Below are 27,722 nucleotides of genomic sequence, written 5' to 3'. Positions count from 1 at the left end.
TTATTATCACCTTTTTTCACTCTCTGTTATTACTGTTATTATTACTGGCTCTCTTCCACAGTGTGCCTTACATCCTGTCTCCCTCTCGTCACCCTCAACTGGTTATTGCCCATGGTTGCCTGTCCTTTTAACAGGAAAAAGTGTGTGTTTGCAGGGGGTCTTCCTGTTAAAAGAGAGTTTTTCCTTTTCGCTATCACCAAGTGTTTTGCTCACATGGGGTCATCTGGTTGTTGGGGTTTTATTTCTATTATTGTAGGATCTTTACCTTCAATATAAAGTGGCACTATATAAACAAAACTGAATTGGGGTTTATTTGTATTTTATGCAAATATGAAGATATATTTTTTAAAAAGTGCAATATATAGGAATGATTGATTTAAAAACAAATCTTGTGAGACGCTCCTTTTTAAAAAAAAACTTAATAAAGAGACTGACATATAAAGAGCAGAGGATCATTTGCAGAGCTGTTAAAAACAACATTCAGCTGCACTCTGTCTTATCACTCATCTTTGTTTCCCCACGATGAAGCAGCAAGCTCTGGGTGTGACAGTGCCTGAACTGTGTGCCTTCAGCACTCCCGGTCAGATGATGTTGAGCAGTGGAGGCAATGCTGATGTTTAGTGAGCAAGATGCTCCTCCTTCCCAACACATAGATGAAAAACGCACATGAGAGAAAAAGGGAAAAGACCACTTCTCTTCAAGTGCACTCCTTCTGGCAGAGAGTCAAGGGCAAGCTGCCAAGGTAGTACTTTTCACTTTCCTGACATGAGGCTGAGGCAGGAAAGAGGGGATGGGGGGTGGGGGTGGGGGCTGCTGGGTGCGTGCGTCAGCAGGTCCGCCTGGGACTCCCTTGCCAGGAGGTAGGAAGAGCATGTGGTTCTTATCTTATCTATGGGAGGGCTGGAGCACAGCATCTAACACTGACATTCAGTGAGCAAGTAAAAAGACCGAACACTGAGAATGAAAACACTTTGACTCATCTCCCACTGTTCATCTCATTTATTCATTCAGCCTGAGCTGCCGAATCTGTGTATGTGTGTATGTGTGTGTACTTATGCAGGTGAATGCACGCAAATTTCACTGCAGCCAAAGGTGAGGTGACTAGTGAAGTTAAATCAATACACCATTCAGAGAAAAGGTGTCACATAAAGAAAATGCTGTTTCACGGTGGACTTTAACTGCTGCTCCATCACCTCCACAGACACGCCCCCAACGGCTGCACGAGCATGCAAGCGACTGAGAGACAGAGAGGGAGATTTCCATGGAAATGTGATTTGCACTTTTTCCATTACCATGGTCCAGATCATTAGACAAAAAAGGGGCGATAAATGGCAAATTAAGATGCAGATAAGGCGTGGGGCCCTTGATCTACAGCCTAGCAGAGTGATAACAGGCAAGCCCACAAACCACTGTTACAGATACGCAGCTGAGCAGCTTTCACATTCAAGTTTGAAACTACAACCTTTCTGGTGTATTCACTTTTTTTTTTTTTAAATAATAACTAAATGTGAACAAGAGGCAGTGTCACAGTTTCATAATAAGCTGGAGTAACTTTCTTAGTCCCACCATCTTGCCTGAAGTAGTGGTTTGATTTAGCAATGCCCCCCCGAATCCCCAAAACTCCCCCTCAGAGAGCCACATCAGTAATCAAGGGTCATGTTCCCCACTCCACATCTGGTCGATGCTGAACTCTGCAGCCGTTCTACAGAGGGGCCAGTGGGGACCCGGTAATGAGAACCACAGATTCTTGCGTCTTCTCCAGTGCTGTGCTCTTTTATGAGCCTTGACACAAAGACAAGCTGTAAAGAAATCTACACGCATGTGGCCTTTTCCCATCCTCTCAGATACCAACCTATGACAAGATGACAAGGGGTCAATGGACGCCTTGAGGAGAATGTCATCTGTTTCACTGCTCAAGCGGTGCACTGTGCCCTGGCACCGATCCAGTCCTGCACAAATCGCGTTATAAAAAAAGGGTTCAAACGCCATAACAAGCTAATTTTCTTTGGCTTGAATTTCCAGAGAGTTTAAATCAACAGTGAAGACAAATCACAAAGAGAAACTATTTGGCATGTGCACGATCCAAGTCTGGAATTATTTAGTCATTCAAATTTAAATGCTATGTTCATATTCCAGTCATACCAAGCACTACATGCATTTATAGATTTAGCAACTTTGCTGGGAGAAGTCCTCACCGTGAGAGAGTAGGCATGTGGTGGAATAGGAAAAGTCTGGTGTGAACACTTCCTGCCTGACAATGTATCCTTCTTCACTAAGTTAAGCAATTTGTCAACAGCCAATTGGGTTTAAAAAAATGCCTGAGAGATCATATTAGTGCTAGCCCAGTTTGACCTTGATGCACTGATCACAGCTATCTGCAGCCAAAGAAACACACATCTGCACACACTATAGCAGATTTCCTCCAAGTCAGCTTACAAACTGTTAGGTCTAACTATAGGAGTCAAAGGGCAGTGAACAAGGCAACGTGTTGTCTTGACAAACTGAGTCAGGGCGGACTGGTTTTGCTGGATGGTCCAGGAACAGGTACCATATCAGTAATGACAAATGATAGGTGGACAAACATACCATTGGCTTCTAGAGAACAAAAGAACACTTTTTCTTACCCGCAGAAAAACATACAATGTGCAGGAGCCATTTAAAATGATCTATCACATGCCTAATATTTGTAGAACGCGCTTCATGTAAACAGTGGTAGAAACACAAGCTGGGAAATTATATGTGTCTGCATCAGTGGAAAGGAAAACATGCAGGGAGAACATAAACGGAACATCAAGTTAATCCCGGATTAAACCCAGATTAATCTACGGCTATTTGAAGAAATGAGTTATATACCCCCATGTGCGTCTAAGCCGGACACAGAACTGGTTGGCTGATAACTTTTTCTCATGTTTTGTTTTCTATGAGAATGACTTGTTTATTAAATTATAATATACAGTACACATTAGAGCAGTCAAGCTCTATGGCAGACATTACTTTAAGATACTCTGCACCCGCAGCCACCCTCATATGCTGTTGTTTTGTAAATCCAAAAAGGGCAGAAGCTTTGTTAAATCTGAAATTCTCGAGTATGAGGGCGAGATACCTACATACTGTACCTCAATACATTCCACAGATGCTCACTGCTGTGTCTACACTTCAAGCATCAACCTGGCTTCAAACTGCGAACTTCTTATTACAGGTCTTCACTGAAGGTCCCTGAAGGCGCATAAACTGAAGTTATCCATAGGTCACACAAACAGTGTAAACCCCAATCAGCAGAGAAACAAATGACAAGAAGTTCCCACTGTAGAATTTAAAAGATAAGCAGAGAGCGACTGAAAAACAGCATGCACAAAGGATGTAAACTCAGCCCTGAGACGCATGGACATGCTAAGGAAACAAATATAGGGGATGATAACTGTAGTGACAGAAAAGCAAACAAAACTAAACGAATCAATTCACTGATCTTACACCTTGTTTTGCTAATCCTGCCATCTTTTTCAGTGACAGTAATATGAAATTGTGAGCATACCTGACTCTGGTGTTTACCATCACACCGCACTTAAAACAAATCCAAAACAAGTGAAAAGAAAACGATAATAAATGTTAGAATCTGAAAATGATTTACCACAGCACTGGTATAAAAACCATCGGTGACTACATAAATGCTAACTACATGCGTGCGATAACTTAAACAGCAATCGTTTTTATATTTTTATAATTAATTTGCAAAATATTTATTCCGAAATCACATTTTAGTGCCCCACTCGCACTTTATTTTTTCGCTTCATCTCATGCTGTAGACTTCGCTTTTTTCGATGCCATGTCTTACCGGACAACTGCTGACTGTCCTCTCTACAGACCAGCTTAATCTTTATTTAAAGTGCCTGCAGAGACAGAATTGATATTTTCCAAGTTCGGTTCTGCTTGACCCTCCAGCGGAGTCCCCACCCATCTAATTCATCTGCCATTCATAAAGTTAGGAAGACAAATGGGCAAATCACACAGCCTACGCCTGCAGCACCAGAACAAATAATAGATGCCAAACTAGCCCGTGTTTTCTTTCATTTTTTGGCGATCTACTGCACAGTTTGGTCAGGTCAAAGCGGTTTTACTTTTGCGTAAAAATTACTTTACGCACTGGAAATTTTATTAGGAAAAATACCTACTTGCACCCAGGAAACAGTCCGTTAACCTTCTGAAACAGCTTGTGGAAGTCGGACCATCTTCCATGTCGGATTGTGAGACCAAAAGAAGAGAGGAGCCACTGGGAAAAGTGCGCCTCTGCAGCTGCAACTTGGTGAGTCTGAGCGAAAAAAAAAAAAAAATTCCCCAAACCCCGAAACTATTCCAGGACGCGTTGATGTGATGATGCCTTCAATGCTTGAGATTGTGCGCAATTTAGGAAGGGCAAGGAGAGCAGTGTGGTGCCACCCCCTCCACGCTCCTCCACCGGCGCTATGACCCAGCACCGCTGGCCAAGGTGTAGCTACAGTCGATCCGCCTCCTCAGCGTGGTGGCTCCGCTGTGGATGTGCTGCAGCAGCAGACTGAAGGGAGCAGAGACGTCGACGCATAGACACAGAGAAATGGGAGTAGGCAAACACACACACACACACACACACACACACACACACACACACACAACACACACACACACACACACACACACACAAGGGGAGAGACGGTAGCGCGATGCTGTCAATTCATACACAGTTTTCCTGTTCGATTTTCAAAATAAAACAGCAAGCGACGACTACAGGATTTGCCTAGGGAGAAAAAATGTCTTTATGTATAATGTTCAAGATTTTAATACACGTCTGCGGCATATTCACGAAGAATAAGCGAGCATCAATACTTCCGAAGACTATTCATCCAGGAAATCTCTACAAAGTAGTATTTTGAAGGGTCAATAAAACTGTTTCCGGTATTTTTGTACTCATTTGACACACTTGGGAGGCACTGCTGTTCTTTTTCCTGAATTTGGCTGCGTAAAAGGGGCCGAACCATATGCCCCGCGCTCTCCAGGGACACGCTGCTGTTTCTTGATCCACTATTCAGTGGTCAAGGAGGACACAGTGACAACCTCGAAATTACAGCAGGCAGGACAAAGCAACAGAGGGTTTACTTTAGAATACTGTGAATGAAAAGATGCAACATGGTTTTTTAAAGCACTCGGATTTACGCAGTCCGAAGTGTCTTGCCAAAGTGCTCTTTAAAAAGGCAATGAATCCCTTCCAGCCCTTAGTCTTTAGGACTCTGAACTAATTAGCCATGAGAGTTAAAAACAAGGAAGTAGAAGGAGAAAACAAGGAAAATACTTTGGGTGTTACCAAATCAAATTTATGAATGGCTTTGTCCAGAAATCGCCTTAGTTCAGATCAGCCTGAATGAGTAAAAAGCAGACAGTGTGTTTATTTTAAAAACTAAAAAATCATTTCAGGACAGACTTTCCTCCTGGTGCATCAGTCAAGACTTTTATTCAACTTACTGAAAAGTTGCACAAAAATCAAATCGTTTTTTGCCTGAATGAGAGAGAAGTGCAGTCTAAACATTGATTGCTCCAAGGTCTAATTCGTGCCTTATCTCACTTTAAGGTTTTACACAAGGTTCTTTTAGTTTTTGTGTGGATCACTGTTCATACTTTGGTTCCTGACTTCAAATATCCGCACAGTCTTGCATTTAATAAAGGCTTGTATTCAACTGATTTATTTCTCCAGTCTATCTCTGTTGTACATTTACATAAATTATAATTGTAAATATTGCCTTCAACTGGAACAGTAAAATAAATCAATGTAGTACATTCCTTTAGGAAAGGTCCAACTGCAAATATCTGCAAAGATCGCACATCTGCAGTCACACAGAAATATTTAGACCTGCTCACTACAGCCTTTGAGTAGAGATATAATCTTGTAACTATAATGACCAAAACCAAATAACAGGATTAAAAGTAATCCAATTAACGTCAAATTCAGTTTAACCAGATGAGCGTTTTTCATCTCATCTGATGACGAGAGAGAGAGAGAGGGAAAAAAAGAGCAATGGAAGTTTAATACACAAACACATCATAAGAACTGTGAAAAATATTTTTGCCTTTCAGTGTTAAAGGTTATAATTGTCTCAGTTCATGCTGGCAAACTTACAACAGTAGAACATTTAAATCAAAATCAAGTGTTAAAATCGAGTCAGAGAATTCCCTGTATTATTTTCTATGATATCTTTAAGGACACCCATTGTTCGTGTTAATTTGCACTTCTTGCCTTCTTTATATGTCCTCTAACAATATCCTTGTAGCAAAAATGGCTTCAAAACCTTAATTTTAGGATTGCATTAAAGCAAAACGGTCCTGTAATCTAAATCAATAAACTACACTATCCACAAATATACTGATTCATATTAAATGCACAGAAAATTCCAACACTTAACAGCTTATATGTTTATTAACAATGCTTAAATAGCTAATCTGTCTTTCTCCCTGTGTGAATAGTTGCGGTGAAGTTACCAGAGCAATTCCCCAAATGAAGTGAGCCTCCTATCTCTATAACCTTTGCATATGTGTGCTTGTGCTATCAGCACTCGGAGCACCTAAACAGCTTTGACTCGGCAACATGATACAGCATAAAGTGTGCCAGACTCCCTCATGGCCACAGCGTCACATACTGATCATATCAAGCGAGAGAGAGAAAGAGAGCTTGCAAGCTGTGGCAGGTTACGTCAGCACCTGCTATATCAATCACAAGCATTCCTACACTCTCAAGCAGCTGGTCCATTCAGAGGTCACGTATAACATAATGAGTTCGTTCCGATACACTCCTTCTGATGACAAAAATCCTCAAATGTGGAAAAAATGAGAAAACTGACGGTGCCTTTAATTCTTTTTGCAGAAATTATTTTTTTTTTCATTTAAAAAAATCAAATCCAACATTATTATTTAAGGAATTTTAGAAAATTCACAAAAATGAAGGGAAACAATTAACATTCAACACATTGCTAACATCTTATTTAATAATACATGAATATATTTAAAATACTGTTTCACTCAGGGAAGACCACACAGAACACGTTTCCATGCATAATCTTTTGTATTTAGAGTTTTCATTATCAAAGTTTTCTGGAAATGTTCAAAAATGTGTCGGATGTTACAAGCAAACAAACAAATGAACAAAATCAAACGAGAGGAAGCTAAAAGAGCTTTTTTAGCTCCTTTAGGGCTAACTCTGCGCATCCTCTATGGCCTTAAAGAAGCTTACATAGAAATGTAGGTATTAAACAGATACTTGAAAATGTTCACTGTGAAGTTCATGACTGGAGGGTTTATGAGCTTTTGTGTGATGGTTACAGATTTACTCGCAGTAAATCACAAAGGATGCAGCAGGTCCGTCTGTGACCCAGCAGTGAACCCTTCTGATCCGCAGCTCTCCAAAGTGGCGGAGAAACCGTTTTCACATGTGATGAACTATTGCATAACAGGAAGTAACCGACCAGCTTGACCCGTCGAAGCAAACTGATATTTTACCTGGATTAAGATTAGTTCTCTCGGAATGAAATACACCTAAACCACAGCCTTTAAAAAATAGCTAAAGGCAGGAGCTCAAAGGTAAGTTGTCTTAAAGAAAGATGTATTTTTTTTTGCATATGATTAAAAACTGTTAGAATTCTCAAAGTTTGAGAAAGACCCAAAAGACACAGAAAGATCTGGGGGAAAAAATCTTGAGCTGTTCAGATGTTTCTTTTTACTGTTTTAAGTATTTAAGGTAATCTGTATTTCATTAGGGACACATGGTTGGTTGTGCCACCTCAGATTTGTTGTGGTTAAGTAAAAACTAGAAAAGTACACCCATTAATCTACAACTACAGTAATATTGTAGCATCGCGTGTATCTGTACAGCTTCTACGTTGGTGTTAACACATTTTAATACATAATTCCCGATAACTTCTGTGTAATGGAGGAATTCATTTATTAATATCCTTTACTCTTAGCAACACCATGTTTACGAATCCTGTATTAGTGCTTAAGTAATACTATATAGGTATTACAATTAAAAATGTACTATTTACCTTATTATTTATTAGAGGAATATTAAAAGAAGCATAAAGTACCCATTATGATTTTATACCTTTAACTAAAACATTTAATTTGTTTATGAATTTTATTTTATATAAACTGCAATTTAGTGATTATAAGTATAACATTGCATGTTTAAATTCTTTTCTTTCTTCTACCAGTGTAGTCATATACTGTCATATTAACAAGATATTATCTATGCAAAATTGTAATTTCTGAAATATTAGTCAGCATTTAGTCACTATTTTTGCACCTGCCAAATAGTTGGTGTCTATTTATTCCCATTCAATAGATAGTCATGTAAAGTCAGCTGAAATTGGTGGAAACAAGAACGAATGTACCTGAAATTGAAGCGATGTAGTTGAGTTACAACATAGTGTTAGTCTGGAGAGCATGTAAAAAAAAAGAGAAAGAAAGAAAGAAAATTAAGGAGGTAGAGAGACTGATCAAGATTTTTTTTTCTTGTTTGTTTTTTTGTTGTGGTGAAGAACACAGAAGAACACACAAAACGTCAGTGAGCTTTCTCTCTTTCTTGATGTCTATCATTCTGAACAGTGAGTGCACATTTTCTCACTGTCAACATCTCCTGTCCTGCAACCACCAAATCCCAAAAGCTCGTGTGAATGGATAACATGTGTGTAAAACAAAAAAAAACAAAAGAACAAAAAAAGAGGAAATCTGAAAGGTGATGATGAAAGAGGTTGAAATCTGATCTGTCCTAATATGAGACTTGTGTGTCACACGCATAATATAAGACTGGCGTTACTATTGTCATCCTGGAGGGGGGGGGGGGGGGGGTGGGATCAACAGCTGACTGAAGGGTGAGTGAGTGGTCCACAGCCATGCTCAACTGTTCTCCCCTCTCGGCTGTTTTTAGCAAACATCCTCTTGATGACTTCGGCCTGTCTCCCAGCATAAGAGCAGCACATCGTCAGGCGTGTGTGTGTGCGTGTGTGTTCTCGTTCACACACAACCTTACACCCCTACACCCACATTATAGACCTCATCCACTTAAAGCACATTTCTAATTCAAGGCCCTGTACAAGCTTTTCCGCACTGCACACACACACACACGAGATTCAAGTGAAACATTTACAGATCACATGCAAACGCATGCAAACATGAGCACATGTACACAGGCAGGAACATACTTAGATCTACACACTGCACACACACACACACACACACACACACACACACACACACACACACATCATCATCATCATCATCACATGCGGCAGGCACACACCACAGAGACTTCCAGTCCCCTCCCCCCGACTGAATAGTCTGTTCTGACAATCCACAGGACAGCCGGAGCATTGACGTCAGAGGCAGGCCCATGAAAATACAGGGTCCCTGGGGGGGCTGAGGGAGTTATGCACATCTTCACAGCTTGGCTTGCAACTAGTTCAACAACCAAAGAGCATATAACTGCCTCTGTTTGCTCTTATTTGCTGGAAAATGCAATAACAGAAATAAAAGCTCCACGTTTACACAAAGCCTGGCATGCACAAATTTGCATGCGACTGCAATGCGGCTCATCTCAAATGTGACGTCAGTGGACATCATGGCACGGTGATCCATTAGGACAAGTGTGAGATGTGCATAATTTAGGTTAATGAAAATACAAATCACAGCACATCATTACTCGCCCTCTGTCGTCTTAATCATTGCCATTTATGAATAACTGCTGTCAGATAGCAGTATATTACACGTACCCAGAGGAAAGGTTTGTTGCTCGCTCAGACATCCTCACTGTCCCAAGAGAAAAGATGACATCTTTGTTTATCGCTCAATGTTCTGAAACTCGGTTCTGTTTTTTTCTTTTCCTAAGGCATCATTAGGACATCGAGGCCATTAATCTCATTGTTCCCTCTTATTCTAACCTCTCCTTCAGTTTTTCTGAGACTCTCATAGGCGTAGTTAATGTCAGCGTGTGTGCAAATACAAGTTTGTGTTGCTTGTGATCTTAGTTATGTTTTTGCCTTTAAAGAAAGTAAAAGGATTCTGTGCATATGAAGAAAATACGCTACAATACACTGAAAACCTTAACAAATTCTTGTTCAACTTTATGATAAAATAACAGCAATAGACCACATTCAGTATATAAAATTACCAGTATGGTTACGGCACTATAAATTTAGATTAACAATAAAGGCATTTATCTCCCACAATAGCGTCCACTAAACAATAAAAAATGAAAAGTGTTTGTTATTGTTTAGATGCACATTGTTTAGCTTGTAGCTTGTCAGAAATCAGCCCATTGTCACTTTTTCTTTTCCTCAAGAAAAATGGCAACCACGATCCACAATAGAGAGTACAAAAAGGAATGGGTATAGTAGTGGGAACGCTTTTCAAAGCATTACATGTCGGTTAATTATTCCTCACTTAGCCTGACTACATGTATATCAAGTGTGAAACTACTGTAAATAGTATATATATCTATCCACATCTACATGGGTGGTGATGTGTAGGGAAGGAACAGACTTTTGCACTCTGCTGATCTACTGGCCGGTCACAGGTGAGTGGCTTCACAGTGCAGTGGTTTACACATTTGTGTAACAAGTACAAGATCTCCAGATCACCAGGGGACATAAATCCCATTGTGGTTGCATTTTGTGTAATTAAAAAAAAAAAATGCCACATCAAGCATGCTGGGCTATCTGCGGTGGTGACCCAACCGCTAACTACTGTCTGACAAAAGTTTAACCTTTTTATCTGATTTTTAAAAAAATAATAAACACTGATGGACAAACATCTGCTGAATACATTCAAATCCTGGAAAACACACATGTTGTCAGCAGACTAAGCAGCGGTTTCCCATACTAACACTGTCGTAATTTGCCCATCTAGCTGCAAGCACGTATGAGTTCTGTGAAAACTGCCACATGGATCTGACTTGCATTTAGAATTAAATAAAGTAAATGATCTTTAAAGATTAGAGCAGAAAGTGAATACAGCAAGTACAGGCTGCCTGCATGTGATATCTCATCTGTATGTTGGAAGGATCCTGCCCATGTGGAGATCATATTGACAGGAAATTGCACTGAAACCATTAAAGGCAGGCAGATTTCTCTGTCAGCGTCGTTGTATTAGTGTAGAAAGGACAGCAGTAATTACATGTTGTGTCCACAAGTGTCCACTTATAAAACTTGGCTCTTAAGCTCCTTGTAAGACCCTCCCAAAGAGGAAAAGTACTGTCTTGTCAGCAGCAAAGAGGAAGAAGTGGTGAAAGATGCCTTTTATGGAATCACTGTTTTTAAATATATGTCCACAGGAAGCTAAGAAGGACGATGCTCCAGTCTTCATTTTGTGTGGTGCTGATTAAATACAGTCCCGTTCTTTCCTTTAGAGCATTCAGTTGCATTCTCTTTTGGTTACTCTCTACATGCCAAAGGTGTTTTAAATTTAAAGAATAATAAAACTATGCAACTGAATTGATTAACTGAAAACTTCATTTCAGTGTGGGTGTGCCATAGTGCTTCAGTGAGACCCTTTCTTCCAAATACGCTGACATCTAAGTGTCACCTGCAGCACGGTGAACTTTCCTGTCTGAACTGTCGCAACCAATCTCCTTTGTGAGGAATTCTCTTGTCCGATTTTCTTAGTCATCTGCTTTTTCTTCAACTCACTCAAGGGATTAAATCAATTTTTTGTATGCAGACACTCATTTGCATATTGTGACTTCTCAAATTGAACAGTTATCTGGTCAATACCCAATCACTCCAGCTCTTGCAAACAAAACAGTTGCAATACATCAGTAATAAAATCATTTTTTCTTTCTTTTTTCTTGAACCCAGTTTTACTAAATCAAATTTATAGACCAAAGCAACTGATCACAAGCCCGCATACCCAGCCTAAAAGATTTTTGTTTATAAATCAGATCATTGGATCAACACACCATGTGATCTGACTGTCACTCCTGGCATCCCTGCAGCTTTGTAGCTTTAGTTATTGTTATTAACATTACAATGTTGTTATTAGCATAACATTGCAATCACTGAAATAAATGCCAAGATCCGGGAATGTAGTAGAAAAGATAAGCAGTTAGACAATCAACGAGGGTTTATGCAGACTGGGAATGCAGTCAAATCTAAACCACCACAGAGGTTAACATAACATGAGTGCACCTAAAATGTCAGCAGTAGTTTGCAATTACACACAAAGTTCTGTGAATCCTTTTTAGCAAGCAGGTCAAAGCAAAAATAGGAACACTGTGAAAAATATTTAGAAGAGACAACTGAGGCAAATATTTAACCATTTGCCGTGTTTTCTCTTTTTATACAATTTTAGCTAAACTGTGCAGTTTTTTTTCCACATTTTGCCATGTGGAAACCAGAGAGTACATTCTTATCACATCCAAGAAAATCAATAGTCAGTGCTGGAAAACACAAACAAAATACCAAGAAAAGAAAAAAAGAGCATTGTTTTAGTTTATATGATTTCCTTATCTACATGTAGGCCAGAGGTCAGGCTCCCCTGGAAGCTGATGAGTATTCTCGTGCATCGATACAACCAGTGTAGACAGTTAAAAAAAAGCATTGAGACATTAGAGATGCTGGTTTGTAAGGCAACAGTCCGAGCAGCAGACTGCAAAATGAAGTATTTCTAAATTCAGAGCAGTGCCAGAATTCCTCTGCCTAAATTCAGAACGTCACAGACGATGTGGGGCAGACCTCTGAAATGTACAAATTTGCTGTAACTGGCCACGCAGCATTACTGCTCTGCTCATTCCTTTTTAATTCAGTAAAGAAATTCTTAAGACCAAACTTGCGATGTCTTAATAATTGACACATTAAAGAGATGAGTGCAGTGTGCCACTTTTTCACCATCTCTTCTCCCTTTACAATTTTAGAACCTTTGAGTCTTGATTTAATTTGCTAAAATTATTATTTTTTAAACTTTATGTGTTTATTAGCAGAAGGAACCATAATTCAGACATTTTTTTTTTGCCAAATGAACAAAAGACTTGCAAAAATGCAGCAAGTATGTTGAATCTTTCTCCAGTCTTTTGTTTATTTAAAGCTTCACTTACACGGTGTACTTGATGGATAAAATGCAATGATGTGGATACATAATGAACATATTCCACTGGACATTTCAACAGTCTTATAGCAGACTCTAACAGTGGAAGCTTGTTTCTGCTGCCATGCCTCATGCTGACAAATTTAATGTTACCGTATAACACCTCCTATGCTCTCAGTAGCACACTGTGATCCAGGCCTCGCACTGCATAATTAAATTTTTTAAAAAAAAGAAAAGAAAAAAAAAGGTTAATATAAGACAATTTGCCCAAAAAATAAATATTGATAAGGCTTGCATGAGTTCGTCAGGGAAAAACAGATTGCACGTTCGAGGCGCTCGGAATTGGGCAGGTGGAGCAGATATGTGATGTCGAGCGCTGCAGTGGAGAGAACTGCAGAAGGCACATAAATCAAAAAAAGAAAAAAAAATTAAATGGGTGAAAAAAACGTGATGAAAGAAGTGTGCAGGGGTGGTGGGTTGAAGGAGGGGTGGGGGCTGAGGGGGGTATTTGCGTCAGAGCTGGAGCCAATGAAGTCAGAGACGGGGCAGGCTCAAGCAGGAGATGCTGTTACTGCCACTCACAGCACTCGCCTGGGCCTCATGTCCTCTACGTCACAGAGCTGGCACAAATTATGCCTGCTTCAGTGTTCGACACACACATGTGCACGCATCCGTGCTATAAAATGAAATTTATGTGTATCACACACACATATCCTGCACCGTTCAATGACATTCAGAGTAGACACCCCAGCAGGGGTGTATTTTTTTTCACTACAAAGTGTAGCTCACAGTAAAAGATTTTCCTTTGGATTCAGGCAATAGATGAAATAGAAATGCTGACAGAAGAAGATTTTATATTTTCTCATAATGCGTTTGTCTTTGCTCTTCAAGGCTGTTCAGCACTCAGCTCATATTTATATATGCAGTATACAGCCTGATAGCTCCTCCAGAACTAAAAAGGATGAATTGCTGAGACAGCAGTGAGGCAAAATATGCTATTATGATGCCATTAAATACCATATAGAAGTGTTTTACAAACTGTTAAACAGTTTTTTTTTTTTCAAAAATGCACACACACATTTCCTTCCACCCCATCAGCACCCTCATCTGTTACATTGCCACAGACACACACTCATTCATTCATGCATATCTCACTCGTGCAAATCCTGCTTATTTAGATTAGCGGGCAGTGTTTCTGTTGTTGCACCACTTCTGACCTAGATTATCACAATCATAATTCTGAAGGATAACTACGATGATGAGCATGTGGTCAGGAGTCTGTGGAGGAGGAGGAGGGGGGAGGAAGGGGGAAAAAAAATAAAAACAGACAGCGCTCATTTTCCATGCAAAATGCTTCACTGTGCAATCTTGCAATACTGCGGACAAAACAGGTCAAATGTGGGTCTTTGGATGTGCACAGGAGGACAGATGGGATCCTATGCGAGCTATGGAAAACACACACCTGCGATTATTGCCCAGTTAGTTAAAAATATTCAATTTATTGTTTCAGCTTAATAAACTGGCACACAGTTGTCTTTTTAATCATAAATGTTCAATATGAGGGAGAAAACATAATCCATTTTCCCCCCTTGCACTGTTACAGCAACCAGAACAGCAGCTGCAGCTCTGCTGGCAAAAAGCCACATCCTATAGGCAATGACGCAAGCAGGAGACATTAGCCATGACCTCATCAGCCCGCCATCACAGCACCACTCTGCTCTGTACCTCACACTCACACACAAACACAAACACAGTGATAAGTTACTACTGGCATTACAAAAGGCAAACTCTTAGTGTTATACAATGCTACCACTCCACTTGAACACACATACACTAACATCCTGACATCGTAACAATGACCTGACCAAAAGGAGGCCCTTTTAAAACACACACACACAGACACACACACACAGAACATTACTTACAGCCTGTCAGTGTGTGTTCTTGCGACAGTATACGGTGTGTGTACAGTGAGGCGCTGTCTGCTCTTTGTGTAAGCATTACACGCAGACACACCAAGGAGAAATTATGTTAAACCTAACAAGAAGCATTTACAAAATATGATGTAAAAATACTATGATTTTAATGAAACAGAGTCGGTGAAGTGTGGCTGGTTTTGTTTATTTGATATAAATTAATTCAATGTCTCAGACAACAAGAACAACAACAAAAAGCAAAGAAGACACATTTAAAAAAATAAAAGAAATGGAAGAATTTCAGTAGTGACTGAGTATGTGGGTGGGGGCGAATGAGCAGTAGCTGGCTGCCTGCGTTCCTCATCACAACCCAAACAAAGTCACTATGAATCATATGTGAGAAATATGGGTGCTGACGTAGGGGGCTGGAGATCTCGCTGCACAGCAGACATCAGAACAGGCCAAGACGGCCAAGCAGCCAGACATCAAGTCTGCCTGTTTACTGATAACACATTCATTCATGAACTAAACATGCTTACACACACACACACACACACACACACACACACTAAGCTTGTCACTTATTCACTAAATTTTATTTTACTAGTACTTGCAAGATGTCAGGAGTTTAAATTATTATTTTCATTTCTTCTTTGTTTGAAATTATTTGCTTTGACTTTTAACCTGGGTGTAATGTTACAGCAGTGATTTCACTCAATAAGACTAATTTTTTTCCCTTCTGCCAGTCCACATAAACTGTGATTTGGAAACTTCCTTTCAAAAGAAAAGTTGTGCAAATCTGCTATTTTCAGGATTTTTTTGGTATTCATTACCAAGTTTGCAAACAGCAGCAGAAACAAAAATAACAACAATAATAGTGAAAGAATTTTTTAAAACCAGAATTAATTTTTGTCTTCTCCGTGGTGGATTTGTGTGATTCATCTCCATGCATTTCATCTTTATACATTAGCCCCACCTAGTGTTCGCTTATCAGAGGACACCGATAAAAGCAAGCAACAATTATTAAATTAAAGAGAGAGCAAAGCACATAACTGCAAAAAAACCCCCCCAAAAAACAAAACAAAAAAAACAACAACTTTCATTGCAAAGTTGCAATGTAAAGCACTTAAGACAGTTAGGATTATTTTCTTGTGTAAATGTTTGCCGTTGCGAGCTGCAATACACATTTACACCACCAGGAGGTGTTCTTACACTAGCTGTTCTTGTTCCAAACCGTCTGCAGCGGAGTCATCAGAGTGATGCTGTGAGCTGCTGCACAACTTTATCTTAAGAGGAGAACACAAATAGCAACCTCTGCTGCACTTCCTGTCTTACAGCACAAACAGCATCGCTAGCACAAAGCCAAGGTAGAGACACCCAACCATCCTTACATCTAATCCACAAACCTCAAACAAACAAATCTATCAAGCTACTCACTTAGCATGCTAAATTAACAAAAGAAAGGAAGAAAATGACTGAGATTCCAAGTGGCCTCGTCTGCGCTTGTTTCATAAGATCAGGGTCTTTTTCCTCCTGTGACTGGAGGCCATTTTGTTCTTCATGACATATTGTTATTGAAGTGGCAGCAACGTCATTGCTACATCATAGATTATATATGGCAAGCACTTTCTTTAATTGCCAATGACACATTTAAAATATTATCCTCTCGTCTAACATGTAAACTTCCATGAAAAAAGTCTGCTTAAAATTATTGGAATGATGTTCGTGATGTGGGTTGCTTAAACTTGGGAGAAACATCTCGTGTTCATCATCTCACTATAGCACACAAATATCTATGTATTTGTTTGTTTCTTTGACAGTCATCCAAACATGGCTCAAGGGTACATCTTATGTACCTGAAGGTTCTTATCTATATCAGACGTTGTCACATTGCCTAGCAACAACCTGGCAACAAGCTAAAATGACCCTTGTAATACCTTATAAAAACATTGTTTCATTTTAATTTGATTTAATTTCGTTTAAAACCATAAAACCATAATCATTCATGATATTTTATGCCATCGGTTTACCTGCCAACCACCTAGCAATGGGCTAAAATGTGGCTAAAATCTTCTTTTTTTTTTTCGTGGCTTTTACACATTTGTAACAGCTAATGAAAAAATTTTATGTTTTTTATTTCATGGATATAACATCTCATTTATATCAACAAAAGCTTAATTATACATAATAAATCATAACTTCATCATTTTACCTGGAAACCATCCAGCAATGGGCTAAAATGTCCCATGCATATACAGCATTTTATAAAAGGATCATGTCATATTAATTTAATGCCCATCAGCACGAACAGGCCAAACATGTGGACCTTTACTAGTGTATATAATGTTCTTATTTATAACAAATCGACTGATATTAGAAAATATTTATTTTGGCCAAAATGTGCAACAAACTCAACCACCTGTGATTGCAAGGTAATTGCACAGGTCACTTTATGGGAGACAGCCTCTCTCCAAACAATCACACACACATTTGGACAGATAGTATTCACTGTCAAACATATTGGAGAAGGTTTGCAAGTAACTGGCATCTAATTTCTATGGTGTTTAATTTTACGGAGTACGAGCAAGTCTCGTTGCTTTTCTGTTTTCACTGGACTCTGAATGCAAGTAGTTAATGGAAATGTCTGTGTGTGTGTAAGGCAACAGATTTCCACAGATTTATCACACGTAATCCCCGAATTATTGAAACAGAATACATGTAATTGCCAACTTGACCCCATTTGATTGCAAACTGATAGCAGACTGACTGCAAGTGGTTGCAAACCTGGTTCCTATCTGGGAAGTAACCAGATTCCAAGTTCATCACACACTGTTGCACTAATTTTGGTTGTGCCATAGTCTCCAGCCACTGTTTTCCCTAGTGTGACGTTACCATTAGGATTCAAGGACAACAAAATTTAAAAAATGATTGAATACTGAGTCAGTCTCCGTTTGTTGGTAAGATACATGAATGAAAAAGACAGAGACTATTTTGTGTGTGCTAGATTTTCAAATGGACAACTGTTTGACACTTTACATCTTAATATGAAAATGTTGTTTTTATATTCCACTGCTCCCGGTAATGGTGTATGAAATTAGATATCCCGTGGAAAGAAAGGATTTAGATTATCTCATATCCTTTCTTTCTTTCTTTTTTTTTCTGTTTCCTCATTTGCCTTTTTTTTTCTTATTTCGACTTAATCAAAGCATGGTAGGAAAAGGAAATCACAGGATCAAAGCAACACATTCATTAACTTTATAGCAAAGGTTTTACTGGCATCACCCTGTAACTGTAAGAGCTGTTGTTTTGTACAGATAAAGGCTTTTAACCAGTTGCGACGGTGGTTGTCGGTGGTTGGGTGGAGGGGCTGCAGAGGGCAGTTGACAGGTCTAAGCTGTACACCAAGAGGCAAGACAAAAAATGCTTTGTGGTCCTGATATGAATTTCAGTACCCCTGTTTCTACACCTCCTCTCTTGGCCCCACTGTGGCTCGCAGAGTGAACAAAAACGATCTCCATGAGAAAACGCAAGCTCGAGCACTCAGAGGCGACAGTGACTGGAGCACCGACAGGAGCAGCACACACTGACCAGTGCTAGTTATGTGGTTCTGTTGTCTGCTTATTGTAATAGCAACCATTTAATTTGAACAAACCAAAACTTTTTTTGTGCTGAAGTACTGCGTGCATTTGTTTTAAAATCTAGATTTGCTTAAACAGTGTGTCTGCATTTGTGTATCATAGTGTACCAAACCTGCCTCAAAGCATCCAGAATGGAGAGATCTTGAGTGGGTGGGGTTCACTGTGTGTCCACCCCCTAAGTAGTGACAGATGCCAGGCACAGTTGGGGAAGGAAGCGCCAGGGTCTCCTTCCGTATTAGCCAAGGGAAATTCTCATTTGGGCACGAGACCAACGAGATTCAGAGCCAAGCCTGAAATCTGAAGATGCGATCTGCTTGCATTTATGCTAAGTCCTGCAGTACATTTGTATGTGGATGCCAAGAAGCATTGGTTTACTCATCATACCCTACTGCAGTGGGTGTAAATGCATTTTTATTGTTGTGCCCAGTCTTTAGTTACTTTTAAGAGATAATATCGCTCTTGTAATAATTCACAGACTTCACTGCTTTTAATTTTTTTTTTATTGTAACTACTTTCTGAGAAATATTACTCATGAAAACTGTGCACTGTACGCTGTTTTGCGGCAAGGTGTCTTGATGAAATTTCAAGTTGTAATTTTTCTTTCAGTGCATTTGAAAAACTGAGATGCAACACAAGCATGGCCGTACATATGAAGTGAAAATATGTGTTGTTTTTTTAACTGATACTTTTAAGGGTTGTATTTCAAAGGCGTTACGTGGCACAAAACTCAATATGTTTCAGGCGTACAATAAATGTGATTTAAAAGGTAAACCACAGAGAGGAATTCATGCTTGTGTATGTGACAAAAACAGCTTAATGATTATATGGTTAATCATTTTTAACTTGACAAGTAGTATGCAAAGGAAACACCACACAAGTCTAGTCCTTGTGCAAAATATTTTCATTCCTACAGCCCTATTCATGCAAGCAGGCACGACTATCAGCTTGAAGGTGATGGTGTTCTTGGCCTTGAACTCATAACTTCTTTTTATGTTTTTGCCAGCATAATAGCAGCCACGCTGATGATTGAGACACTTTAAAAGCCACCTCTTGATGGGGGGGTGGGGGGTGGGGGGCGGAATGCTTGAATATTGATCTGAACGATGAACGGAAACCAGCGTTTTTTGGTTTCACTGGGGACACAATAGAATTCAGCTGTACTCTATTTGGCCATGTAAATCATTAATATGCAAACTCTGGGTTTACTTCCCAGGCAGTAATGTCAGACTCATAGCAGTCGCATGATATCATAGACACTTTAAGGAAAGCAAACCATAACAATGGAGCTGATTTTACTTAGAACTGGTTTTTGTTTGACAGTCGTCACGGACCACATGTTTACAAAGTGGGTTAAGACTCTGGGGCTGGGAGGAGCCAAAGGCGTGGTCAAAAAGTAGTTGGCTTTTTAACATTATTGATAGACCATTAAGTTGGCCAGGTATCTGCTAGGTATGGATTAATTGTATATGGCTTATAACCAGCGTGGATCTCAGCCGTACAAGTAACCACTTATAGAGAAGGAGCATTTACCAGAATTACCAGACACAGTTGCTAACCAGCTAAAATGAAAGTTGTTTGTTTGGGTCGATCAATGTCAGGCAACCTGAAGAAAGTAAGAATGATGGTGTTTTCACACATGCACTGCAGCCCTGAATTTTTTAGGTATTACCTGATGGAGGCATAAGTAAGAATAGGAATGTTAGATCAGACCTTAATTCACCTTCAGCCAACCAGCTTCCTAAAAAAAATGTCAGTGTGATGGAAAGCAGAGGTAATGTGTATAAAGCAGAGGTCACTGTCTGGTGAATTCACACTGTGTTTCCTGCCTTGTGCATGCCCTTTTTATGCAGCTTCCACGCCTAAACCAAAGGGAGTATTTCCAGTAGTGATAATGTGTTTGAAGTGAACTATCTCATGCTACATGTGGGAAAAGGGAAAATCTGGTCAATGTCCTTCCCTGATTATCCATTAGCTCAACATTCTCCAAAGTTCATGGCTTAAGTTGAACAGTAGAGGCCTTCTGGGTACATGCCCAGGAACATTATTATTACGTTAAGTCAAAATATTGAAAATTGATTAAATTAAATTACTATAAAGAAGTGCAAAATTACTCAAAGACACTTAAAACAGACCACAAGGCGAATCAGAACGACTAAAAAGGGAAAAATAATACTGATGTTAATAATGGAGATAACAAAAAAAAAGAGCTGAAACTTCTCTGTTTTTTGTATTCTTTTGGATTTATCAGTGGAAATGTCCCCTCTGAGTATCAAGCAAAATACGTCATGTTATTTGGATCCACAATATTTAACAGCAGCTTATTCTCGTTTTCCCGGGGTATGGTGAGGCCCATTAGCACACAAGGACTCTGCATCTACACCACGCTGATAGAAGATTTAGACATGATCTGAACTCTGAAAATAAATTGGCTCAGCATTATAGTTTACCGGCGTATAATCCATTTTCTTAAGCAACTGCTCTTTCTTTGCTTGAGTGTTTATTTCCAAGCCACCAGCCCGTCAGAGTTCACACAGACTCTGATACCAAAGTTGGCATTTCCTATATTTCCCTAAGAATTAAAGTCCCTCCTGCAAAACCTAACATTTCACAAAAACCCACCGGGGATTGATAAGAGATTATAAAAAGTAATCTGTGGACACGCACATTGTTTTTAGGGATAAAGATACTGATTTAAGTGCATGGCATCATGGCCATCCCACTGCACAGCCTCTGTAGCGCTAGCACGGCAGCTACAGCAGCTGTGCATCCTCAGAGTATCAGCAGGTCTCGATGCCTTTTTGCCTACAATAAACTATTTGTAATGATCCGTTTGAATATCTGAATATAAAGAAATACACCAACGAATCCCTGAGGAGCTCACATAGCTGCACTCTGACAACAGTTCAACTTTCACACTCTCATTTGTGACCATCACTCCTACCTTGGTCGCTGGTTCCTGCAGGCGGATAGTCCTCAAAGTCCTGGTCATCAGGACTTTTCCGTTTCTTCGACATTTGCTGCTCACTGTTCGGGTGATTGATATATCCACCGCCGAATTGATATCTGCTGACAACGTGAGACACCTTCAACCGGCAGGGTATAATACACATACAACAGTCTGGGGGTGGCGATAAGAGAAATGCGAATAAATCTCAGTCCCGTTCATTCAGATTCCTTCTCTATATGTGCCCTTTGCAGCGTGCTGTGTGCGCAAAGTTACCATGTGGCGGCCAGTCGAGCATCTGGAGACGCAGCGAAACAAGAGGCCCGTCAGCTCTTGATTCCCGCCGTAATCACACAAGATGCGTCTCCACCTCCGTCCGGGGTTTATTTCTCTTGACAAATGAGAAATATTTGCAGCTGGAGTGATTTGTCGATCACGTGTGTCGCGGATTACGCTCCAGACCTGCTCAGATGGAAATTACGCACTGGAGGCAACTTGTTGATCCACCTCTATATAAGAAAGAAAAAAGTGGTTTTCGTCATCCCGGATGCGTTAAAAATCATTTTAGACTTTCAACATTGTGTGAGGTATTTTGCTTGAATGGTGCTCGGCGACGTCAGACCACAAGTCTAATCAGGCATGGATGACGCACAGCCGACACAACGGGAACTCTTGGGTATCTTCAAGAGTAAAGGCCAACGTAAACGGAGATTAGCTGGACGTGCTCTGCCCGATAAAGTACACCGAAGCATACGTTCCTCTGGCAACATCTGCGCTACACACTATGTTGCGTGTAGAAAACACTCTCCGGCAACATCTGTTAAGGAGGGGAGGATTCCTTTCCAGCGTAAAATTGGAGACAATGTTCTACAGAAGTAGTGTAGGGGGAGTACAGTACCTTCTTTTTCACAATACCATCAGTCCAGCGACGAGTGGAGAACAATGTTTTTGTCTGTGATACGTCTCGCACAAAACCTCCTAATCCGTGTGCGAGACTAACATAAATCGAACAAACACGCATGATGTTGTGAAGACCAGTCTTGAACGAATAGGTTTGGTTTGACTTCAGTGTTCGGGAGCCACAGAGCAACTTGAGAATGAGCTGTGAATAAATGAGGCAGAAGAATCGTGGTATTACGCACAGTATATACAGCAGCAGCCAATGACGCCACTGGTCTGGCTTTTACAAATTGCTTGATGGTAGTTTTTCCCTCTCCGCTCGACTCGCCTAGGAATGCCAGAGAATAGTGAAATCAGCGCCCTTCTTTTGCTACAGCGACAAAGGACTGTGCGTGCTTGGAGGTTTTGAGGAGATATCCATCTGGATAGAACTGCACAGACAGTATCAGATTATCAGTGACTGCTACACATTCATTTTGCTTTTTTGGAGAGTCACAGAGGTGTGCCTGACACCAGTTGAGCAAATGCTCTCCCTCCCGCCCTTCATTCTCTCATAGTTGATTTATTTATGAGCACTCCCGGGTCAGAGGATCTTATTCCATTTACTACATCTGGTTTAGATTTCAAGCGCAGCGCACATATCGTTTCTACAAAATGTGCATACTCTGATGTCAAAGCGAGTAGTTTGGAAATCAAACATAGGTTTGTTGCTACAGTTGCATTCGTGCCAGTGACGCTGGCATTTCGTGGTATTTTCTGAAGGCAAAGACGCATCTCTCTCGCTCGCGCGCTCTCTCTCTCTCGCCCTCTCTCTCTCTCTCCCCCTCCCATTCCTCACTCACTGCAGCTACTGACGTCAAGACATGCTTGCGTCAATGCTCCCTGCTTTGACAGAGAGCTTTTTTTCATTGGGATCATAATGGGATTATTAAGCTTAGAGAAATACCCTGCCTTCGTGGCTTTTTCAGATTTTTTGATAGATGTTTCTATTATTATTATTATGATGATGATGATTCTTTTGCTTTAAATATAATTCCTTATAATAAGCAAAGGACACAGGCTATAATTGACTCTTGCAACAAGGACTGATTGTATGTCATTCCACAGTCTGATGATTATGCCTTCCCTTTGGATTTTTTTTTATTGCACTTCTAATAGTCTATAAAAGCCATGAGCACAGAACAAGAGATAACCTACACGGATAAGTCTGTTTGTTTACACACCAATGCCAAAGACAAATATGTGTCTTTAGATGCGAATCTCTATAAAAATCAAGCAGTCACATTTTTTTTTTGGTGTGTGTTACCCCCAGTTAGAGTCAATCCACCTTTGCAGTGAGGATTTATTTAACACTGATGTGTAATCACATCCAGTTTAAACATCTCTGTAGTACACAGGCTGAGACCATTTCAGCTGCTCAGATAGGTTTACAGTGAGATGCTTAGAGACATGAGTCAGTTGTGTATTTGATTTAGCAGATTAGATGTCCGTTCCTTCCTGTCAGTGTGCGGTTGCGGGTCGTACAAAGGAGAGGATGTCTTGATGTCCTTATAGACTGACCTTGATATTCTGGACTGAACGGGCTTTTGTGCCTCTTGGCTACCCTTCTGTCGCTTCAGTCATAATGTCCTTTTCCCCTGCAGTTTAGTGACTTTCTGCACTTTTTGTTACTTGATGGCTTAATCTTCAAACATGATAGTTTTGCATATTTTATTCTACTGTATATAGTATTTTATTTTATTCTATTCTGTACAGTTGTGTACTGTATTTATTCTTATTGTATTCTAATTTTTGCTTCATAACTTTTGCACTGTCCACTTCCTGCTGTGACAAAACAAATTTCCCATGTGTGGGACTAATAAAGGTTATCTTATCTTATCTTATCTTATCTTATCTTATCTTATCTTATCTTATCTTATCTTATCTTATCTTATCTTATATCAATGCAGAATTGTTTAAGTGTCTGTATTTTGCAGTTATCGAAATGTTTTGTTGAGGTGTGAGTACAAAGAGTGAATAGAAAAAAACGAGACATTGATCATAACGTCACAAAATTGTAGTAATAAAAATCTCCTGTTGCAAAATGGGAAGATAATCAGGTTTGAGTTGAAAAAATACAGTCATGTGAAAATGAAAGCTTGGCGGCACTTTCTATTGCAGCTTGGTAATAAAGTAGTAACAGTGCGGTAATAAGGTGCAAATGAGACGGTAATCATATATAATTGGTGAGATATTGCCACGTAATTACCAAAGTAATATACAAGTGATGACCTACTTTGCATCAACAATGGTTTTAGCTGAGTATTATTACACTGGAATTTATGTAACTGGGTAATCAGAGGCCAGAACCTGGGGTGATAATGTGGAACCTAATAAATGCCTATGAGGGAAAAAACAGGTAGTAATAGTATAGTAATATATTGGTCACGACACCAAACTGCGGGATAACAGCTTGGTTGGCATAGTGGTAACTGCCCAGCAGGGCTTGGAAGGAGAAAGAGTGCCACCAACTCATTCAGTAGAAACTGCGTGCTAAATAGGAGGAAACCTGTGATGCTGGACAAACAAGGACCCTGAACAAGTGGGAGAATGCTGCAGGTAAAATCACTTCGGCAGAGCTCTAAAAGATGGAAGCTCTCCGCTTCAAGTTTCTGGGGAAGCTGGTATACAATCTTCTTCTGAGCACCTCCAACCTGTACAGTTGAGGCCTGGCTGTCTCACCTTTTTGTCACCTCTGCCAGCAGAAGGTCACACTGGACCACATTCTCAGCAGCTGCCAAGGAGTTTGGGAGGGTGGGGGCGTTACCACTGGCACCACAAGCATCTTCTTTGGGTGTTAGCAGATACCATCTGTGCTGTCATAAACCACAGCAAGAAGCAACGGCAACTGCAAATTTTTCTGCCCTTCAGGGCCAGACTTGTTTACACCAGTATTTCAACATCTTTCTTGGGCCCACACTGCCCCAACAAAGGGTGCAGGGAAAGCTCCTGGTAATAACAAGAGACTGGCAGCTTCTGGGTGATCTTGGGAGACAGCTGAGGTTCCCAGACAGTCACCACACGTAGGCCTGATACAGGCCTGCTGTCTGAAGAGTTGAAGCAAGTCATCCTGCTGGAGTTGACTGTCCAATGGGAAGATTAGTTGGAGGAAATGCAGGAAAGAAAGAAGGTAAAACATGCAGAACTGGTTGCCGACTTTTGGCAGGTGTGCTGAGAAGGTGTGCTGCAAGCTTGTGGAGGTGGGGTATAGGGCCTTTGCAGGTCAGTCTCTAAAGTTCTAGGGCTCTTGGGGATGTATGGACTGCAGAATAGTATCCAAAACATCCTGGAAGCTGCAGATAAGTCCTCCTGAAGGCTTTGCTGAAGAGGGCTGATACATGGCGGAGCATGCTACCTGGACAGAAGCGGGGCCTAATCACCCGTGGCTGGGTTACCAGGGAGAGGGTGTCTGATGTTAAGACTCTGTGTGCATCACTGACTATGTGTCCAGGCTGCATCACAAGAGACATTCACATTGGTGACTGCCAGAGGTCATTTTGTAGTGCTCATCCTGTTCCTCCTTTCATAAAGGAGCTGACCTTCTGGCAATGGTAAGTATTGATTTGCTATACTGAAGGTGAGGAACTGGACTACCTGTGCAACCTCTGTAGGATCCAGGTGTTGGTTCATGCTGCAAGTAGCTCCTTGAGGTGACCGCTCTTGTGATTTGGTGCTATATAAATAAAATGGAATCGAATTGAAAATAGTGACACATGACACATGCAAAACTATTGAAAAAAAACCAGTCAGAAATAACAACCTCCACCATTCTTTTTAAGGGGGTTGTCTTATTGTTGCTGCTCTAGTGGGCCTGTTGTTGATTTCATTAACACCAAAGCAGCTAAAACTGATTAACAACCCCCTCTGCTACTTAACTGACCAGATCAACATCCCAGAAATGTAACTGATGTGATGCTACACTTGGATTAAAACGTGTTCATGTAATTCTTGGTTAAACAATACTCCTTTCTTCAAGCTTACAAGATGAACTTCCTCACAGAACGATAACTGTAATAGAAAGTGCTGTCAAAATCTTCTGTTACACAATTGGAACATAATTAAATCTTAAATGAAAGTCCAGTTGGGTTTAAATATATACAGTGACAGATTTATTATTTCTTTTTCAAAACCAAGTAAACAAGACTTAAAAGACTAGCCTAACCTCAAGAGTGACACTATTAGTTAATTCTCATGATTGTTTGCAGTCCACTGTAAAATCACTACCAGCGTCTGTATTTAATAAAGATATTTATTCAGGATATAAATGCCTAAAAAGTTTGTCTTTCAAAGAGACACTGATACACAGATACGTTTATAAAACAATAAAAACTTGCTAGCTCTTCTTAATACAGCCTGTGATTTTCACGACTTAAAATGTGTGCCCGTGTGTACAACAAGGAAGTAACAACTGTGGGGATAAAGGGAAAAAAAGACACAAGTTATACTGTAAGTACAGTGGGAGAAATATTTATTTGATCCCTTGCTGAATCTGTAAGTTCGCTCACCTACAAAGAAATGACCACTTTTTAATTTTAATCTGCTTTTTTCTAAAAACATATCACATAAAAGTTACAAATTTATTTGCATGTCATTGAGTAAAACAATTCATCCCCTACAAAGCAGCCAGAATTCTGGTTCACAGATTGACTGTATGTCCATGTGACACATCAGTCAACTACAGATACTCCCGATGTCCTTAGAATCAGTTTCCTCCAATTCCCACCTTTCCACCACCACGGGGCAAGACCAAAGAGCTGTCAAAGGACGTCAGGGACGAGGCAGTTGATACCACAGTCACCACTAAATAACTGAAATCTCGCCACACCCTCAAGGTCCCCCTGCTCAAGAAGGCTCATGTACAGACCCATCTTAAGTTTGCCAGTAAAAATCTAAATGATTCAGAGAAGGTTTGGGAGAAAGTGCTGTGGTCAGATGAAACCAAAATCAAGCTCTTTGGCATCAAGTAGTCCTGCTGTGTTTGGAGGAAGAGAAATACTGAGCATGACCCAAAGGACATCATCCCCAAACCCAAGCACAGAGGTGGAAACATTATGCTTTGGGGCTGTGTACCGGGCGACTTCACCACTTTGCCTTCAACCAAGAAACCGGAAGGATTTAGAGAGTTTCGTTCTCAGTCATATTTTGCTCGGAGATCCAATACTCATGTCACTCAGTAACATGCAAATCCGTTCATAA

The 27,722-nt window shown here is 40.2% G+C and overlaps 1 protein-coding gene across 4 annotated transcripts in view; it reads right to left on the bottom strand.

Moving 5' to 3' along the window:
* The window catches only part of pde10a (phosphodiesterase 10A), a 62,503-nt gene extending 39,845 nt beyond the window's left edge, over positions 1-22,658 (bottom strand). For 2 of the 4 annotated variants that reach the window (XM_006800826.3, XM_035912081.2), the window contains exon 1: positions 21,585-22,658. In XM_006800826.3, the coding sequence (XP_006800889.1) occupies positions 21,585-21,753 (169 nt within the window). In that variant the 5' untranslated portion in view covers positions 21,754-22,658. Of the gene's footprint in view, positions 1-4,169; positions 4,604-21,584 lie in introns of those variants that run through there. The other 2 variants (XM_006800827.3, XM_006800828.3) reach the window with 1 other exon arrangement.
* Between the last annotated feature and the right edge of the window lie 5,064 nt (positions 22,659-27,722).

The sequence above is a fragment of the Neolamprologus brichardi genome, chromosome 13, assembly GCF_056152115.1.
Source record: "Neolamprologus brichardi isolate AB-2024 chromosome 13, ASM5615211v1, whole genome shotgun sequence".
Classification (NCBI taxonomy): domain Eukaryota; kingdom Metazoa; phylum Chordata; class Actinopteri; order Cichliformes; family Cichlidae; genus Neolamprologus; species Neolamprologus brichardi.
This window is presented reverse-complemented; position numbering and strand designations above follow the sequence as displayed.